Source organism: Mustela nivalis, assembly GCF_964662115.1.
Source record: "Mustela nivalis genome assembly, chromosome: X".
Taxonomy (NCBI): Eukaryota; Metazoa; Chordata; class Mammalia; order Carnivora; family Mustelidae; genus Mustela; species Mustela nivalis.
Genome location: NC_139040.1, coordinates 34,917,993 through 34,938,528, shown reverse-complemented (window position 1 = coordinate 34,938,528; position 20,536 = coordinate 34,917,993). Strand labels below are relative to the sequence as shown.

The 20,536-nt window shown below is 41.7% G+C and overlaps 1 protein-coding gene across 4 annotated transcripts in view; it reads right to left on the bottom strand.

The window, feature by feature from the left end:
- The window catches only part of AMOT (angiomotin), a 62,920-nt gene that overhangs the window by 10,569 nt on the left and 31,815 nt on the right, over window positions 1-20,536 (bottom strand). For all 4 annotated transcript variants that reach the window (XM_082716414.1, XM_082716416.1, XM_082716417.1 and 1 more), the window contains 3 exons: window positions 19,779-19,924; window positions 5,268-5,417; window positions 4,102-4,292 (listed from right to left, as the gene is read on the bottom strand). In XM_082716414.1, the coding sequence (XP_082572540.1) occupies window positions 4,102-4,292; window positions 5,268-5,417; window positions 19,779-19,924 (487 nt within the window). The remainder of the gene's footprint in view (window positions 1-4,101; window positions 4,293-5,267; window positions 5,418-19,778; window positions 19,925-20,536) is intronic.

The following is a 20,536-nucleotide window of genomic DNA, read 5'->3' as shown; positions in this document are numbered from 1 at the left end:
AAGTTGTTGACAATTCTTTTTTTTATTTTTAAAGATTTTATTTATTTATTTATTTGACAGACAGAGAGAGATAGATCACAAGGAGGCAGAGAGGCAGGCAGAGGGGAGGGGAAGCAGACTCCCCACTGAGCAGAGAGCCCGATGCAGGGCTCGATCCCAGGACCCTGAGATCATGACCTGAGCTGAAGGCAGAGGCTTAACCCACTGAGCCACCCAAGCGCCCCAAGTTGTTGACAATTCTAACTTTAAGCGATGTCAGACTTACTATTTGAAGTTGTAATAGAGAACAAGATAACTAAGACAGAAGGTATAATGAGAAAGCCAAGGATGGAAAGTGAGGAAAGCCTACAAGGAAGGGCTAGGAAGGCATGTATGATGTGTGCACGCAGCTTCTACCTCCTGTTTTCTCCTTCCTTCCTTCTTTCCCAGATTTACAGCACCCAAAATAAAAATAAAACAGTGCATGTCTGGAGAAGGTTAACAACCGAATTCAGGAAATGCACTTGTAAATTGCAGGGCCGATCAAGTTTGTTATCTTTTTATCCTTTTGCTGCTATTCAGAAATATATTCACCATTTGTGAACTTCAATCTGCACTGCCAAATCTGTTCTTCTAGGATGAACTACTTGGTAATAATATCCCTTATCTATATTAAGCATCTAGAGAACCTCTAGGAGCACAACAATATGGGATTATAATTTGGGCCATATTATTGTGATTATATAGTATTTTGAGTCACTAAATAAGAAGCCTCAAATGGGAACTCTTGAACAGTTCATAATCCCTATTGTACCATCTTAAAATCATCATATCTGGGAAGGAGCAGAGGATAGTAGTCAAGGTGTCAAAATGTCATTTTCAATCCCAGTTCTTCTTCTTAGTTAACTGTGTGTAATCTTGGACAAATTATTTTACCTGTTTTTGCTTCAGTTTCCTCACCTATACAATAAACAACTGTCTTATCTCAAAGAATTTTTAGGAGGATAAGCAATAACTGTAAACTACTTAGCAGAGTAGTTATACAGAAAAGACTACCTGTGATTTCTTACATTGACCACTTTCCCTTTGACAAGTGGTGCTTGGTAGAATCCAAGTGCTAACACGGGCATAAACTGATCACCTAATAGGTTTTCTCACCTGAGAAAAGACGGTTGTCTGTTATTATATTCAAATCTGTATTTTATTATTCACAATGGGCAAAAAAGAGAAACAATCCAAATATCCATCACCAAGTGAATGGATAAGCAGCTGTGGTATGACCCAAACTATGGAACACTGCTCAGCAATGAAAAGGAATAAACTACTTATACATGCATCAGCTTGTATGAATCTCAAAATAATGATGCCAGGTGAAAGAAATCAGACATAAAGAGTATATACTCTATAAATCCCTTTTTTACAACATTCTAGAAAAGGCAAAACAATAATGCCCAAAAATGTTGTCTCTGGTCATGTGGGGGAGGAAGGGATCTAGTTGAAGGAATGCTAGAGCACTTTAGAATGTTTCCTCTATTTTGACTGGGGTGGTGGTTCCATTACTGTATTCACCTGCCCACGTTCATCAAACCATACACTTGAAATAGGTGTTTTCTTAATATATCAATAATACCTCAATTGAAAAAACTCTGTAACTACCACTGATATCACCCAAGCAACATTTCCCAAATTTTACCTCCGTATAAGCTATTACATTGGGAACAGATTAAGCCTGAGATACCAGCAGAACACACAGGAACCAAGCAGGTCATTAAAATATGGCACTAGATTTAGAGATTTAAGTTATAGAATTGAAAATCATTGCCTTCTCTTTCGCTTCTTCTTTTCTTTTTCCTCCCTTTTTATTTCTTTCTCTCCTTCCTTATTCAAATACATGTTGAGCACATTCTATTTGCCGCCAATACCCTAGGCACTTAAATATTATTTAGAAAGAAAACAGAATGTAAGGTTTTTACCACGGAAAGGGGCAAAGAGCAGAACCGTGGTCAAATTTTTAGGGTTGAGAAGAGACAGAATGAAACCACTGGACAGGAAAGGAATGACAAGAGATGCTGGAAGGCAAGGCAGAAGAACTCACAGGTCCTGAAATAAATTAAGTTTTCTGAATGCTGCCTTTCGAATTTGAAATCTCATTGAGAAAGGAGGAAAGGGAACCAGTCTCCGTGGCCAAGTGTAAGAGGCATTATCTTTGGGAAAAAAATTAGTATAATCCTAGAAATAGAAGGTTCTGGAGGAATTACCTAGTCCGGTTCTCTCATTCTGCAGGAATTTGAATACAATCTCTCAATTTCTCCTGTGGACTGGACTGACAGGCATACAAAAACTATACAGTTCAGATACAGGATGTCTGCCTGAGGAATTAACTTAAGGTGTTTCTGCTAGGCAGAAACTAGCTGCTTTTTATCATATGAAATAATAAGCATGCACATTTAACTGGAAACAATGATTCCACCTCCTACCTGGTGATTTAAACAAATTTGACTTAAATCTACCTTACAGAAGCCAATAGATGCTGGAAAGAAATGCCTGAAAGGGGGTTTCCCCTCGATACCCAAAACTTCCAGAATGAAGGAAGGAGGTCCTTTCTTTATACAAGATCCTGGGGACAACCTCCCAGCTTTCCTGCCTCTCCTGACCTGAAGTCTATTCTGGATCCAGTTTTAATAGCGAACATCCCAGCACCAAGAACCTTGGCTGCCCAATATTTGCTCACACTGCACACCTTTGCAAGCGGTGTCTGTCTCAGTTTCTGCACAAAGATGACAGAAATCATCCTGCATCTCCTTTGCAGTATTAGGGTTGCCTGAACAACCTTTGTTAGATAAGGACAGAGCACAGATATTTCTCTTGGGAGACAGAAGCTAAAATGACACTTAATTGTGCTTCTAATCTACCATTTGCAGAAAAACAAAGGCGGGTAAGCTTAAGCCCATGAGGGCCTCGAAATTGGGGCAGAGGCAATTCCAATCCATTTAAGGTTTATAGAAGATACCTGGAGACGGGCAGAGTGTGTTACAGAAATGTAAGATGTCTTCCTGGAGAATTGAGAGTAGGTTTGCAAACCACCAGCCCAGCTCTTCAGAAAGAAGTGAAGGCATGAGAAGGAATTACAGATAAATGTATCCGCCACCGCCTCTGCACAGCACACACATCCCAGCCCTAAACTCTGGCAAGCTCACCTCATTTAGGAGCACCGTGGATTTTAATAACTTTCTAGGTAGAGGCTCCGGACTCCCTCAGACACCCAACCCCACCCCAGGCTCTGTCCGTCTCTCCAACAACCCAGGCCACCTCCTGCTTCAAACTTCATTTTTGTTTTGTTTCTTTTTTTCCAACTCATGATTCCGAGCAGCAGCAAGACAGCCAGACGAGGTAAGAGCACCGTTTCCTCCAAAGACCAATATTTGAAATATTGGTATGTGAGTATGTGGAAGGGGGAAATGTCAGAGGCAAAAAATACGTAAGAAATCCTCCTGCCACTTTCTCTCCCTGACCAAATGGAATGTGACCATTTCCATGTGACCCACTCACGGATGCAGAGAATGTGGCCTTCAAATATAGACCTGCTCAAAGGGCAGGGATGGATCTGTGTTGAGCACAGCCTTTGGCATACTTGGGGTGAGCCAGAGCTATCAAATGGCGGCCACCACTCCTGAGTGACATTTAATTCGAGTAGCATTTCTCCGGAGATGCCTCCACTCTAGTCCCAGGGCCAAACAAAGAAAGCTACACACGTGGCTGCAAGAAGCTGTGGCTCTGGTGGAAAGAGGTGTGCGAACGTCTGGGTGATCCCACCTGCAATGTTTCTGGCTCCCAAGGAAAGCCGAGCTAGGATTCTGGTTAAGTTTATAAATTAATGTTAATTTACCAATTCCTGACCCTCTCCCCTCACAGTCCCTGCTTCATCAGATGAAAGAAAACACACTTAAGCAGAGATGGGCCGGGGAGGGGAGGGGAGGGGAGGGGGAAAGAGCAAAGAGCGTGACAGGAAAAACAAGGAAAAATACAGAAAAATCTTTTCATCGGGCCCCTTTCTGTTCTGCCCCCCACGCCCACCCCCAGCCCCTTGAAGGGCCTGACTCTAACAGCCACCCACCTCCTTACCTCTGAGCAGCTACAGTTGCAGCAGCATCTAGAGCGAAATGTCTCATCACGTTCTCCTCCAAATACTTCTGCTCCCACTTAGTCATATCGGCTTCCAGGGCCAGGATCCTCTCTTCCTTCTCCCGGAGGAGCTCCATCAATGCCGTGGCATTGTATTCAGAAATGTTGGTGGGCTGAGAGTTTCCCTGGCGCTGGGTGGGGAGATGTGGAGAAGCCTCAGGTTAGTGAGCGAACCACGGTGGCCAAGTCCCCTTCGTAGAGCCCCCATTCTTGGAGAGAATGTGTCCCATGGTACACAACAGAAATAAGACATGAAAAATCTAGGACTGGGGGCACCTGGGTGGCTCAGTGGGTTGAGCCTCTGCCTTCGGCCCAGGTCAGGATCCCGGGGTCCTGGGATCAAGCCCCGCGTCTGGCTCTTTGCTCAGTGGGAAGCCTGCTACCCTTCTTCTCTCTCTGTCTGCCTCTCTGCCTACTTGTGATCTCTGTCTGTCAAATAAATAAAATCTTTAAAAAAAAAAAATCTAGGACTGGGGCCTGACCTTGCCCCTAACTTCTTGTGTAGCCTTAAGTGAGTCATGCAACCTTTTCTGAGTCTTGATTTTCTCCCATCTAAAATGAGGAGGGGTATGGGGCAACTGGGTGGCTTAGTTGGTGAAATGTCTGCCTTTGGCTCAAATCATGATCCCAGAGTTCTGCGATCGAGCCCCACATTGGACTCCCTGCTCAGCGGGGATCCTGCTTCTCCCTCTGCCTGGCGCTCCTCCTGCTTGGGCTCACTCTCTCGCTCTCTCTCTCTCTCTCTCTGACAAATAAATAAATAAAACATTTTCAAAAATAAAATACATAAATAAAAATGAGGAGGAGTATGGCCAGATGATTCTAAAGACCACATTCAATTCTAAAATGTCAAGAAGTCTATTTGTACAGTATTTTGACTTCTTACAGGGTCTACTTGTTCATTTGAAGATAAAAGGCACAAGATAACAGGCATTAAGGATTTTGCTGGAACAGGAAAGCTAAGGATGCCGACTTCATCTTTACCATGAGGAGTCAGTCTGGAAGTAAAGTTGGGCGGGACAAAAAGATGAGCCAATCTTCACGTCAGGCACCAAATGAAACTTAACTGGCCAGGAACAATCTCATTTTCTTTAAGTTCTCCATACCTGCTGAATTCTGAGGGACTCCAGTTCCCTCTCCAGCCGTGTCCGGAGACGATGCTCCAACTGCTCGCGTTTTTCGCACGCTGCCTGGAGCTGTACAAGGGCTTGCTGCATCTTCTCCACCTTATCTACGTACACCTGCTTCTTTTTCAGCTGAAATTCCAGGGTGGGAGAGTTGCAAGATGGAAGGAAAGAGAATAACAGGGTCAGGTATTTAGCTCCCAAATCCATCCTTGTGTTTCGATCACTTTCTGTCCAGCTCCAAAAAAAGAATGAATGGTAAGAAGGTCCTTCATGATGAGTAGTTGCCTTGTAGTTAGCACACACAGAATGTGATGAGGACGAGGAATTAGGAACTCCCTTTTATTTTTGATTCTTTCCCCCACCTCTCTGTCTTCCCCAGACCTACTTCCATCAACAAAGTCTGTCTTTTTTTTTTTAAGATTTTTTCTTTATTTATCTGACAGAGATCACAAGTAGGCAGAGGGGCAGGCAGAGAGAGAGGAGGAAGAAGGCTCCCTGCAGAGCAGAGAGCCCGATGTCGGGCTCGATCCCAGGACCCTGGGATCATGACCTGAGCCAAAGGCAGAGGCTTAACCCACTGAGCCACCCAGGTGCCCCCAAAGTCTGTCTTTGATGGCAAACTTTTACCATTATTAAAATAATAATCCTGATGGATTATCTGCTCTTCTTCATTCTAAAATGGAATACTCTGGGAGCAACAATGTATTATTTTGGTCATTACAGTACAGAAATTCGAAAAAATAAAATGGGGACTCTCCAGGGAGAAAACCTTAATTTGGTATGGAAAGGAAACCTACCCCCACCCTTATATAGAGAAAGGGTGCTGGGGTTACAAGGAAGCCAGAATTGTCTCTTTGAAGTCTGTGGTCCTTGTAATTACCCAATATGGTGATCACTGCTCTCCCGGACAGTTTCTGCTTCTCAAAAGTGAAGCTACCATACGTTGAAGAGTTTTTAATCTCCTCATTACCTAGCACATGCCCCACTAGATATTTATTAAAAGAACACAAGTTATTTGCAATTTCTGCCTCAGTCATGAGCCTGAGCTGGTAACAGTGGACCGTAATTTCTCAACTTCATTCTGGGACCTTTAAAGATATCTAAAGACTCGAAATAATGAATCGAATCTAAGAGTCAATGAGTCAAACATGAGTCTTCCTCTTTCCAAGCCTATGAACCACAACTAAAAGCAAAGGGTTGGGACTAAGAAACCGAGTTCTTTGTACCCTTGTAATTCATAAACTTAATCCTGGCTCCTCTGGAATGGAGGAATGAAGAGGATCTCAAGGCTCTTTACGGAAGGCATATATATACCTCCTCAGCATTTAAGAAGAGAGGGTAAATGCAGCCTTCCCAGCTTGTTAGTCAATGAGGAGGTTCTGCTTTTCATCATATTTGTGGGGTGCTATCTTGCCAATAAAATCAAGGCATGGACTCTTTTTCAAACAGAAATTCCTCTAAGCTAGTCACAGCTGTCATTATCACTTTCGTGGAAGCTGAGATTAGGGATACTTTTACTATTAAGATCCAAATAAAAATATTATTGTTAACCTTGTCAAAAGGAAATTGAAGAATTCAGCTCAACTCTAAGTTTTCAACAAATTCCCAAGCCCCTGAGCTACCTAGGCAGATAGTTGCAACGTGGGAGGTTACCCACCCTTCCAGCCTTGCCCACCCCCATTTAGCTGGGGCCAAGCCAGCAGAACCACCCCAACTTCCCCACTGCAGAAACCAGGTAACTTCTTAATGGTAATGAGACCAAATCACTGCTGTCTAGAATGTCCGGTCAGACAGCAAAAGCATGTGCTGAACTGTCCTTGTCTTGGAACTGTCTTCTCCTAATGTCGGGATTGCTGAACTTTATCTTGGTTGCAGAAAACCTATCTTATATTTTCCCACCAGACCTGTGGAATGCTTTGCCTAGGTGACTGAGAAAACTTAAAAAAATTGTCTTGGGGTGCCTGGGTGCTCAGTGGGTTAAAGCCTCTGTCTTCAGCTGAGGTCATGATCCCAGGGTCCTGGGATAGAGCGCTGCATCAGGCTCTCTGCTCCGCGGGAAGCCTGCCTCCTCCCCTCTCTCTGCCTGCCTTTCTGCCTACTTGTCATCTCTGTCAAATAAATAAAGAAAATATTTTTTAGAAATTTTCTTAGTTTCTTGTCATTTCGTTTCATTCCAAGACCTAGTTCAATTTAGCCTTGTAAACCAGTTGAGGTGAGTTGGAAGTCTACATGCTTTTATCCAGAAGACCTTTGCCTAGGAAATAAAATGAACAGTAATCACCGTAATCTTCCTCTCAGTAAGCTAACTCTTTTCTTTCCTGGAATGGGTGACTGTAACAACAGTGACTAGGGCAGTAAAGACTGTCAGGCCCCAGATGTCTCTGCCTTCCTATTTGCTAAGCTTTGAATAACTGGAGAGCAGGGAATATTCTCTATCTTCACCTTCTGGGTTCTATAATCCTCATGAGCTATTTAAAGTTGAATGCATTTATTTGCGAATCACTGAAAATCCTAAGGGAACAGTGCAATGTTAATGCAGAGGATGTTAACTATAATTACTCAGGCTTACAGCAGTTATACTTAAAGGCAATTAAAGTGAGCATGCAGTTCTTGCCTTGATGGTAAAGTACTCTGGTATAAGCACAGAGAACTGAAAAAGAAGCAGTCCAGGGCCAGGTGGATATCTCCATGTCTTCCTTTTCTTGAGAAAGGAAACCTTAATATCTTATCAAAAGCATCTCCAGCAGTCGGAGTCACTGAGCCACTGGGATGATTACATGTAAGGTACCAGGACCACTGCTGCCGGCCTAATTCTCCTCCTACCTCTTTTACAAGAAGAATGAGGATAGCTCACCCATAAATACCAGGGTCACCTAGGAAATGCTTTATCCCTAGATAACTTATGACAGAAAAGGACAACTCTAGGATGCTACCAATGCAAGACCCTATAGATTAAATCAACAAGTCAGCTATATTCTAAGTTATGTACTCTGTTTTCTAGATCTCATATTTATTTGTTTCTTTGTTTTAGAGAGGGAGGAGGAGGGGCAGAGGGAGAGTAATAATGTTAAGCAAGCTTCACCATTGGTGAGGAGTCCAACACAAGGCTTGATCTCACAACCCTGAGATCATGACCTGACCCAAAATCAAGAGTCGGATGTACTCAATTGACTGAGCCACCCAGGTACCCCTAGATCTCATCTATATTTAAAAAGGAACAAAGGTCTATATGATTTATTAATTCCTTTACTATTGTTATAAGCTTCACTTTTACCTTCATCATGATAAATCCCCTTTTCTTTTCCCCTTTTCTTTTCTGACTCTCTTCTGTATACTTATCTCCTGTGTGTATCTCCTCAAATGTTAGATCGGTAATTAGGATACTGTGGGTGCCCAACTTCACCTTCCAATGTCATCAGAAATGTCAGTGATTCCTTCTTAGGTAAAGAGAGAGGCCACATAGTACAATGGTTGTGGTTATGAGCTTTGGCCTCAGACTGTCTGAGTTCAGAACCTGGTTCTCCCACTCACTAGGTATGCAACCTGAGGTAAGACAATCTCTCTGAGCTTCCATTTATTCATTCATCAACAACATGGAGATGATGAAGATGTGTTATACCTCTATGAGAATCAAATGAAATAACACATGAAGTGCTTAGTAGATCACCCAGCACAAAAAGGACTTTTTTTTTTTTAAAGAAAAAGTTACTGCCAAATCACACATGCTTTAAGACTTTCAACTTGGTACATTCATGCCAGATAGCCTTGATATGGTTTTCATTATTTCAGTAACTCTCATTATCACATCAGTGTCTAATTAAGAAAAACCAAACAGAGAAATAACAACAGAAAGAGAAACACATTGATAAATACAGAGAACAAACTGGCGGTCGTCAAAGGGGAGAGGAGTGGGGGAATGGGCAAAATGGGTGAAGGGGATTAAGAGGTACAAACTTCCAGTTATAAAATATATAAGTCATGGGGATAAAAAGTACAGCATAAGGAATGTAGCTAATAATACTGAAATACACTTATCATGGTGAGCATGTTATCATGTAAATAATTGTTGAATCACTGTGTTGTATACCACCAAGTAGTAGTATAGGACAACTAGACTTAAAGATTAAGAAAATAAAACTTAAAGACATTAAAAATACAGTCATTTCCCCCTAGGAAAACATAATAAAATTAAGCCTCAGGGCACTTGGGTGACTTAGTCGGTTAAGCATCCTATTGTTGATTTCAGCTGGGGTCATGATCTCAGGGTCATGAGATTGAGCCCCATGTTGGGCTCCACACTGGGCATGGAGCCTGATTAAGAGTCTCTCTCTCCCTCTGCTCCTTCTCCCCAAAAAACAACTAAGCCTCAAACAGTTCGTATGACAGAGCTTCAGGATCTTTATAGGTCAAGGCCAGTCATTGGTGGTACAATTAGAAGTAAGCACTAAGTAGCTGCAAGGACACCGTATTTTCTCCAAATGACCTCAGTTTTATGAGAAATAAATACTTACGGTCAAAGGTACTATTCAAAGAGCCACAGGCAGAGCGCATTCCCTACCACATGCACACACGCACATACACAATCAGGTATTTCTATCTGACAACAAATGAAAGGTAAAGGAACAAAGTGGGAATCAGGAGACTTGGATTCTAGTCCTAGCACTGCTCTTGATGGTAATTTGCTTCCCTGTTTTCAGTCTCAGAGTCCCCATTTGTAAAAAATGAGGAGGGTTTTAGGAGTCAGCCAAGCAAACTGGTCAGCAGCAGGCCAAATCCATCCAACCCCATCTACATACATACTGGCTACAGATGCCTTCTGGCTAGAACAGCAATGCTGAGCAGGCCTAAGGTCTACAAAGCAGAAACTATTTACTATCCGGTCCTTTGAAGATAAAATGCCAGGCCCTGGAGTGATTTTCAAACTGTTCTGTGGAGTGCTTCAGAGGCCACTATGGTGGGTAAGTTGTATCAGATGGCTTCTCTTTTATGTGTTTTATATATATATTTATATATTATGTATGTATTTTAGGTGTTTTCTATATATATGTATTTATATATATAGGGTTCTACGTAAAAGTTAACTTCCAAAAAAGATTACTACATATATATCGCATTACCTCATTCCATTGTCTTTCACACTTAACTTTTCAGCATGGTTAAATTATTTAAGGTTCCCGAGGACCCCATGGCATTTCACGCCTCATTGCCTTTGGGTATGGCATTCTCTCTCTTAGGAGAAACCACTGACCAGTAGGTTTCAAGAAGTTAAAAAAAAAAAAAAGCTACATAGGCTAGACAGACAGTCTCAGATGGCCTCTGATGGTCTTTCAATTCACAGGTATTCTATGGATCTGCTCTTCCCCTTTTCACCTTCAACACTGACCAATAATTAAGAAAGGAGGCAAAATGAAATCCTAGAATTCTATATGGGCACATTCTTGGAGGTAAAAACAGAAGTTGTGCCTTAGTTTGTGTGTATGTATATGGAAAAGAGAACATACAATGTTTGCGCTCCCCACAGGATCCCAGATGATTTATTTTTCTATGTCTTCAGTATTCAAGGAAGTCAAAGTTCACTTAAAAAGTTTCTAAAGCCAAGGTAGTGACTCAGGTCTAGAGACGAGTACCCATGCACCTCTAGAAGAAGCCAAGTTAATCCATCATTTAAACCAAATTCCCTTTGGATATTCTGTGAATAGGGAAATCATTCCATCTATTCAAGTTTTCTTTCCAAAGGCCAATTTTCAAAAACTTGCCAAAGCTCCCCTTCCCTTGCTTTCTTTAATTCTGTATTCTCCAAAAGTGGTTCCTTAAATCACTCTTACTTTCTGTGTTGATATTTTAGACCCACCTTCCCTCCCAACCCCATTCCTACATCTCACTATACCACAAAGGTCTAATCTATGAAGTTTATTCTTTTTGCCTCTATACCAATGGTTCTTCTCCAGGAATCATGGAGCAATGTGTGGAGACATTTTTGGTTGTTAGAACTAGGGGTAGGTTACTACTGGCTTCCCGTAGGTAGAAACCAGGTATACTTCTAAACATCCCACAACGTACAAGGCAGCCTCCTCTATTACCACCATTAAAATATTATCTGGCCCCGAATGCCAATAATATTGAGGGTGAGAATCCTTGATCTACACTTCAGCACTACTGGAGATCTCATTCATGCCATACTTTGAACAAGTGCTTATATTCACATTTTAATGTTATCATGCTCTCTTTAGTCACAGACATCTAGCTGAGTGCAAGATTTCTCACTCTGACACTTACTGTGTCCCAGACTGCTTTCATCTTCTCCAAAAGGCTATCCTTTTGATAGTTCAGTCATTATCATCACTTTATTTTTCCAGTCTCAAAATCGTGAAATTATTGTTCCCTCCTTCCTTTGTCTAACATACCCAATCTCTCACTATTACTATGTGTTAATTCTAACATATCGCTTATTCTTTTGTTTCCTTATATTTTCATGACCTACATAGCTTTTTTCTTAAAAGATTTATTTACTTTAGAGAGAGAGAGAGCACACGTGCATGAGTGGGAGGGGCAGAGGGAGAGGGAGAATCTCAAGCAGACTCCACGCTGAGTGTGGAGCCTGATGCCGGGCTTCGTCCTACAGCCCTGAGACCACGACCCGACCTCAAACCAAGAGCCAGATGCTCAACCGACTGCATCGCCCAGGCGCCCCTTTGGCCTACATAGGTTTAAGTACTCATTTCACAACAGAGCTATTGTAATAATAACCTAACAGATCTCCTTTCAGCTGCCCTCTCCCATCTACATATAAGCATCTGTGCACATAAACACACATGCACAATCAGTCCATCCTATATACAGTGGCTATAACAGACTTCTTCAAGGAGTACATTAAGGCACTTCTTTATCTAAGAATAAAGCAATCTACTGCTAGCATATCCATTCCAGTAGTATTGATTAGGTATCTACTATATCCAAGGCACTTTTTATACCACCCCTCTCACTCTCTAGGCCAGAGCTCTTCTCTCTCATTCATATCTCAAGCTACTTGATGCTTTTCATTTCACCCCCAGTCTGCTATCACCCCTGTTTAGTCTAGACCCAGCTCTTAAAACTGCTTTTATCAAAATGTTTCTGCCTCCTACTGCCTTAAAACTCAACCAGGCCTACCTTGCAAATAATCAACCTTTGTATTAGTCTGATCAGATCATTTCTCCTTCTTTTTTTAGTCTGATCATTTTTTCATCCCCCCTCACCATATCACTAAACTCTCCACGAGTTTCTCCTTTACTAATCTTAACTGACCCTGATTGCTGCTTTTCTCAAAAGCCTCACATAATGTATACTCTATTAGCAGTCACTATAAAAGATTTTATTCATGTATGGATTCATTTATTCATTCAACAGGTATTTACTGAATGCTTATCATATGTCAGGCCCTATTCTGCATCGGAGAGCAGTAGTGATGTAATAATGGGAAGCAGAATGAAGCCCCTGCCCCACTGGAGAGCAGTATCCTATAAGCCCCATAAGGGCAGGGACCTTCTACTCCTTTGCATCTGTTCTAGTTCTGGTTTATTGTTTACTACACTCTTGGTAACCAGTTAATATTAATTAGCTGTCAAACAGAAGAATAAAAATGAGCATAGCATAGTTTAGCTATAACACTACAAATATATGAATAAATACACATTCATCAATGTATTTACTTTGGCAAGTCAAGGGTTTCAAGTCACTCTGATTCAGAGATAAATTTTTAAAAAGGAATCATAAAGTGGGAGGAACAACAGAAAGGCAATCCAATGAAGAATAGGGCAAATACTCTCGAGCTCAATCAATCATATTTTTCCATTACACTTCTGCAATAATTTGAACCCATTCCCAAGCATTTGGCAGATCTCTTAACCCCCTTCTGACTCAGGAAAATCTGATCCCTGCAAATGAATACCACGTGATGGCATCTCTTCCCTCCCTCCAACAACTGTGGACGTCTTTCAAATTTATTTTTTAAAAGATGGCTACATACAAAATTGCTTCTCAGACCCTAAAGTTACCCATTTGTCTCAGCCATTTGCAAGGAAGTCATTTAGTCACTGACCTTTTGCTTGTATGCACTGGTGGACAAAGTGTAGGGTAGGATATTTTGGAATTAAGAGATCTGGGCTTTGTCCTAGATTTATCACTAACTATATAATCTGTCTACACTTTAATTTCCTAATCTGTTAAAAGAAGACAAAAGTTTCAAGGTTCATGGTGGGAGATACAATACAGATTTGGAAATGTTTTTGAAAAGTTAAAAAAAAGTATGTAGGGGGGTGAGGAATACAGAATACAGAATTTTTAGGGAGTGAAAATACTCTATATGATACCATAATGGTCGATACATGTCATTATACATTGATCCAAACCCCACCAAGAGTGATCCCTAACATAAACTATGGACTTTAGATCACTGATGTGTGACCATAGGCTCATCAACTGTAACAAATATGACCTCTCTGGTGGGCAGTGTTAATAATGGCAGAGGCTATGCAGGTATGGAAGCAGGGGGTAGACAGAAAATCTCCATACCTTACTTTCTATTTTCCTGGGAACTTGAAACTGCTCTGAAAAGTCTTAATAAATAATAAAAAATATATACAGATGGATAGGTAGAGGGGTTAGGCCAATTTTACTGGCTAGACTAACACTATCATAGGCATACACTTACTTCATTGGCTAGAAGACACTAAAACTGGTCACACAGAACTAAGTGCAGTGCCATAGAGGACAGTCTTCATTATGTTTGATTTTCATCTTCCTGTCCATTGCCACAACTCCACTCACTATGTCACAGATGTCACAGTTCAAGTGTATTTTCTTTGCTCTTCTCCTTTGTAAAACTACTTCATATGTTGCTCCATGAGCCTTCAGTAATTTCTGTGTAATTTGATTTAGCCTTACTCAGGAGCCCCTGGCTCCAAGTAAGAGTTCCCTCTGAAGTAATTTGGTAACACTACCCTGGTATTAGCAAGCTGCCTCTGTCTATTGCCAAGAGGCTGTGGTCCACTGGTGGATATTAAAAGAACTGAAGAGTAGAAACCACCTCTAGAAACTTGCTACCAAGAGAATGAAGTTCATTCTGTTAAGGAGACTAAAGAAATTATACAAGGCTTCCATCTGGGAATTTAAAAAGTGAAAATCATAGGAAAAACTGAGAAAATCGAGTTTTCAGTGGTCACTCAATCTTTATTTGGGGTGGGGACATAATTTCTTAACATACTGGGTGCAACAACACCTACTTCAAAAAACTATGTTGCCAGGGCACCTGGGTGGCTCAGTGGGTTAAGTGTCTGCCTCTTAATTTCAGGTCAGTTCATGATCTCAGGTCATGAGACTGAAGCCTCTGTTAGGCTCCACATTGGGTATGGAGCCTACTTAAGATTCCCCCGCCCCTCCCCATCAACACAAACACTCTCTCTCTAAAAAAAAAAAAAAAAAAAAAAAAAAAAAAACTGCCATAAATATGGGAAATGTCATCCTTAGATGAAATGCCCTTCAAATAAGCCAAAAATCCATCCTGGGTAGATAAAGTACTTTATCTGAATTCCTATCAATACTCTAAATGCACACATAATTAGTAACCTCGGATCTTCCATCCACATTTATAATCCATCGTAACTATTGTGTGAGTTTTACCTACTCACACGATGCGCTATTGTCTGGAGATGATTTTGGATGAAACATAAATGTCTATGCCTAGTACATCTTCCTCCAGTACTGGGAAAGGAGACCTTCTTATGGTACCATGTGGATAAGTGTGACAGCAGAAAACTGCCCATCTCTAAAACCAAAATGACAAATCAAGTAAGTAGCAAGGGAATTAGAAAAAAGAAAAAATATCAGCCATAAAAGCATAACAGTGGAAATGGAAGGAAACAACATGAACTTTGTTTTGAAGAATTGAGTGGAGCAGCAAAAGGACATTGGAAAATGCATGGGCATCAAGAGTTAGCAGTGTGATGTCTAAATCATCACCAGCTACGGTAATTCAGAAAAGGTTAACACTTGGGCCCCTTTTCCCTGAATCTCTGTGGCTGTCATTCTAGCCTAAAGCCAAAGAACAAGGCTCACTGACTTTTTCTGCCAGCCCTCCCACATTCCACTCTCTCCCTTCCAGGGCCCTCTGCGCAGTAAGCAGCCCACCCGCAGCATCTTCCCTCTTTGATCTTGCCAGGGCCTTTTTCCCACCATTCCTGAAACAATTACCCAAGCAGTGGCTCAGCTCTGGATCATCATAAGACAGTAGCCAGCCAGAAGTCTGGGCGGCCTTGAGCCTTGTGAGTGGATATGCCAGGCATCTGTCGAAACTCTCCAGTGAGGTCAAATTAGTGGCAGCGTGTGTTGGGGGTGGGAGGGAAGTTGGGGGAGGTCCCTTTGCATGGAAGAATACCATAATTGTTGTGGACAGAGTTCTTTTGCCTTGGAGTTTAATGGGCCTCCACTTCAACATGACCTATGTGTCCACAAAGATAAGGGCAAGGATGGAAAGGCACCATTTACCTTGGCTGCTAGTGGCTGCATCGCCGCAGATTGAAGGCAAGACCTGGGTCATAGTGAATCACTGAAAAACCAGGTCTCTCCTGTAGTAAAAGTGCTAGCCCCTTCCAGCAAGATACCTCCCCAGATGTCAACAGAGCGAGGTCCATCAGAGAATCTCTGCTGAGCTTGGAAGAGGAAGAAGCTGTGATTGTGGGAAAGGGTTCTCTGTAAGCCTGAGGCACATTTCTGTATAAAGCTTAGAGCACAGTGAATTGTACCATGGGCCAGAGACTTAATGGGATTAGAAAAATGAAATGTATTTGAAGAGCATCTAAATGAGAACTTTATACACAGAAAGACATAAATACATGCAAGGGTCCTTGGATCATTAAACTAGTCATAATCTTTCCCTGGCCTTCTTTTTAATTGTGATATATTTGACATATAACATTATTATTAGTTTCAGGTATACAACATAATAATTCGATATATGTATTGACCTGACATTATACTTAGTAGGCTAAGAAAATACTCCCTAGACCAACTACTTAATTTGGGAAAAGTTTCCCTAAATCTCATTTGCTAAGTAGACTACAGAGGTTTCTCTTGGAAGAACTTCTAAGGGAAAGTAATGGTACCATTTGTAAGCCATAATTAAATTCTCTGTTTATAGGAGACATAGCAAATATCTGACATATCCCTCTGTCTTCAAAAATGATTTTATGTGAGTTATCTCCAGATAGAGAACTACATTTTCTATTCCTGAATACCCTCCTCGATTTAGAGATGTTAACTAATTTTGTGAACACTGAAGATTCCTTACTAGATTAGTTCCAGTGCTACCTTCCATAATGTTCCATACTTAAAAATTTTACCCCAGACAGAAGAAGCCTAATGGAGGTTGAGTCACAGCAGGTGAGCGGAAGTTCAATAATCAATTCCTGTATTTGAGATTAAGGATAAAGAATGTTTTCCTCTGAATATTGTAAAGGAGATAAGGCAACCACCACCCAGGTGCAAACCAAAGTCAGATAGGCTGCTAAGACAGAAAAGATAATAAGAATCAGTGGATTTTTCCTGAGACATGGTTTCAAGCCACTACATGTGCTAGAGGTGACCACGCTTAAGTGTCTGGGAGACATTACACGACCTCTGCCTTTGTGATTCCATTGGGTAGAAGGCTCTTGGCCCATCAAATGTTGCACCTCCTTTAGCAACAGCAACTCAGATTTCCCAACAATCAGACTCTGAGCAGAAGTCCAAGTTGGGTGAAGACTAAAAATTAACAATAATCAATGAGCTCATTGAAGATACCTGGCCACCAGGAGCCATGACTGAAACCTAGCCCAATATTCAGAACTTCTTCTTTAAATCATAAATCTGTGTGTTTTGGGGGCAGGGCCCTAGAAATCTAAATCCTAAAAATCTCTGGAACGGATGCCCAGAAAAGCCTCAGAAGCCAGAAATATATTTCAGGCAACTGTTGCAGTGAGGGCTGCCCAGTGGGAACTACAAATTAACATCCTCTCCTTAGATGTATATTGTATATTATTTTCATGATTAACCACCAGTTACCACTGAGGCCTAGGACACAGCAAACCAAGATAGTTGCAGAGTCTTTGTCCCCATTTACCTCCTACTGGATGGGCACCCTTCCTGGAGGGTTAGCAGGGCTGTGTATACAGCCCAATCTCAAACCACTCTGGACAAGCTCCTCACAGTCTGGTTGAAAAAGAGGGGCCCTATGAGTGAAAAAATTTTTTTAAATGAAAAGACGCAGTGGTTACTAAATTTGAACAAGCGCCCACATTTTGTCTTTGGGAATAGAACCAAAGGATGATTCAGACAGGGAGACAAGCAGCAAGGGTAGGGAATGAAGAGTCATGAGATTCCAGTTTTATTCCTGGCTTTACCCAAGACTTGCCATGTGACCACCAGCAAGCTACTTCTCAGCCAGTCTCTCAGTTTTCCCTTCTCTCAAAGAATACAGTCTTATCCTTGTCCTGCAATTTACTCTGTGATTTCCTCACAAAAAGGGGAAAGAAAAGCATTAACGAGGTATAGCAAAAGGTTCAAGGGTGTGCTCCTTAGGTCTAGATACCAGACATATACAAGCATTCCTCATGTTCAATAAAGAAACTTAGCAGTATTTCTCATGTAGACAGCTCAAGAAGCAGGACATGAGCCCGATTTATCCAACCTGAAGTTTAATGATTAAGCAAATCAGGTCAAGGATAATATAGGTTAGGTGACATTACCTAGTGGAAATCTATGAACCCACAACCCATAAGCATTTTTTAAAAATACTTATTCATTTGACAGGGGGCAAGCAATGAGAGGGGCAAAGGGAGAGGGAGATGGAGAAAATCTCAAGCAGACTCCCGCTGAGCTTGGAGCCCCATCTCAAAACCCCTGAGGATCATGACCTGAGCTGAGATCAGGAGTCAGACACTCAACTGACTAAGTCATGCAGGTGCCCTCCAAAAAGCATTTTAATCCCTACCCCCAAAACCAAAGGGTATCTGTAAGTCAGATCTCTAGGAACTAGACCCACTCTTACTGAGGGAGGAGCAGCAGGCAATGAAGGAAGGCAGAAAGGAGAGCTCATACATAAAAGAGCTACAGTGCTGAGGGCTTGGTCACGAAACACTTTTTTTTTTTTTTTTTTTTTTGGTCTCCAGTTTATAAGGCTTCCAATGTTACAATGGAGGCTCTTTTTTCCTCTTAAAACAAAATTCAAATTTCAGAAGAGATAGTGAGATATGAAATTTTCTTCACCACGTTACACTTTGGCATCAATTTTTGCTGGAACACACCCATTCCCTGAAGTATAAAACATCGAAGACTTAGTAGTACTTCAATACAATGACAGCTGACAGGCAAGGTTAATTAGTGACAGGCCAGCAGCAACACTGCCTGTATTTCACATGAACACAGTTCAGTGTTGCAATCGAGTAACATCTACATCAAGACTAATCAGATATGTATTTATCATATGCTTAGTAGTTGGGAGCCCCTGTATTTGTCAAAGAAAGACTCCATCCTTGCACACAAAAAAAGTGACAATTTTACCCCACCACATACCTACATTCTACAACCTAGCCAGGAAGAGCCAAGGCACTGCTCGTGGCCTGCCACGAACTGTAAATTGTCCCTGGGTCCCACCCTGTTTGAGACTGCTTCTATTTCAAAACCAATCTGTAAAATAAATCCTAGGACAAGGGGCATAGCCATCAAATTTCATTTATCTTATTAATTTTCACCTAAGGGGACCAAATTCCCACTGAGTATGGGAAGACAAGGCCCATTTTGATGTTAAGATCCCCGGAGTACTTTAAAATTATGGAATCATTTTTTTAGCCCTTCTTTAAAAAAAAAAAAAAAAGCTTTAAAGCCCTATAAGGGCAGGAATTAAAAAGTATATATCGGTCACAGGCCTGAAGTAAGGCTAGGTCTACAGTGAGAACTTGTAGGGGGGTGGCTAGCTTCTTAGATGAATGAGCAAATGGAAATTGCTCCTTGACCTTGGTGATTTTCTATTCTGGAGCCAAAGGAACTTGCAGAGAAGAGAAAAGAAATCAAAGTCCACTCACATCAGCACAGCTAGAACTAGAAGTAGCAGATGGCAGGGCGCCTGGGTGGCTCAGTCAGTTAAGTGTTCGACTCATAATTTTGGCTCAGGTTGTGAGACGGATCTCTGAGTCAGTCTGTGCGCTCCGTGGGGAACCTGCTTGGGTTTCTCTCTCTCCCTATTCCTCTGCCCCTCTCCCAACTTGTGTTGTCTTTCTAGCCCATGCTCTTAAATAAATAAATAAATAAATAAATAAATAAATCTTTTTAAAAAAAGAAGTGGCAGATGGTACTTTCCTACTGGGGGATTGTGTAGCTGCCAGTTCACCAAAGTGGGGAGTCCCCTGTACCCTTGATCCCTTGATTTCCCAGCTTTTCCCCACCTCAGCCTCATATGCTACTTAAGGAAACTACACATACCTCTTCTTCCAGCTTGACCACCTTGGCCTGGGCATTGCTCAGGGCCTGGTCTCGGATTTCAATGTGTCGCCGTTGGTCCTCATTGGTAGAACGGGCAGTGGCCAGCTCGGCCTCCAGCTTCTCCTTCTCCCTTTGGCTTTCCTTATCTATCAAGACAAGAGTTGTCATTACTGCCACTCCGGAGCTGGCTCAAAACCTTACCTGAGTAAAACTGACAATGAGACCCATTGTTAAGCATTGTCTAACACACAGCTGAAAGAACCAGCATACCCAAGATCGGGACTCTCTCACTGGCTCTACCACCAACTTGCGATGTAAATTCGGAAAAGTCACTTAACAGTGGTTGTTGTGCAGAAGCAATGTGAAAGGGGATGTATAAAGTGTGATGAAAAGTATGATGGAAAGAATACACACACATCAGAAGAACAGGCAGGCTTGTTTCTTCAATTTTATTTCTTCAAGTGGTCTTGTATTAGCAAAAGAGCCACTGAGCCCCCCAGAGTTTTCCTTATTATCTTGGGACAGTATATTAAATCAATCTAAAAATGGAATCTCACAGACTGTGTAAAATTCCAAATCCCACTCTTTCCTAACGTTATTTTCCAACTGAAGTATAAGTCCAGGACTGCATCGTAGGGAGAGAAGACCAAGACACGTGTCGTCATCCCCTCTGCCTTTCAAGTCCCTCCCCCCCCCCTTTTTTTTTTAAAGATTTCACCTATTCATTTGACAGACAGAGATCACAAGCAGGCAGAGAG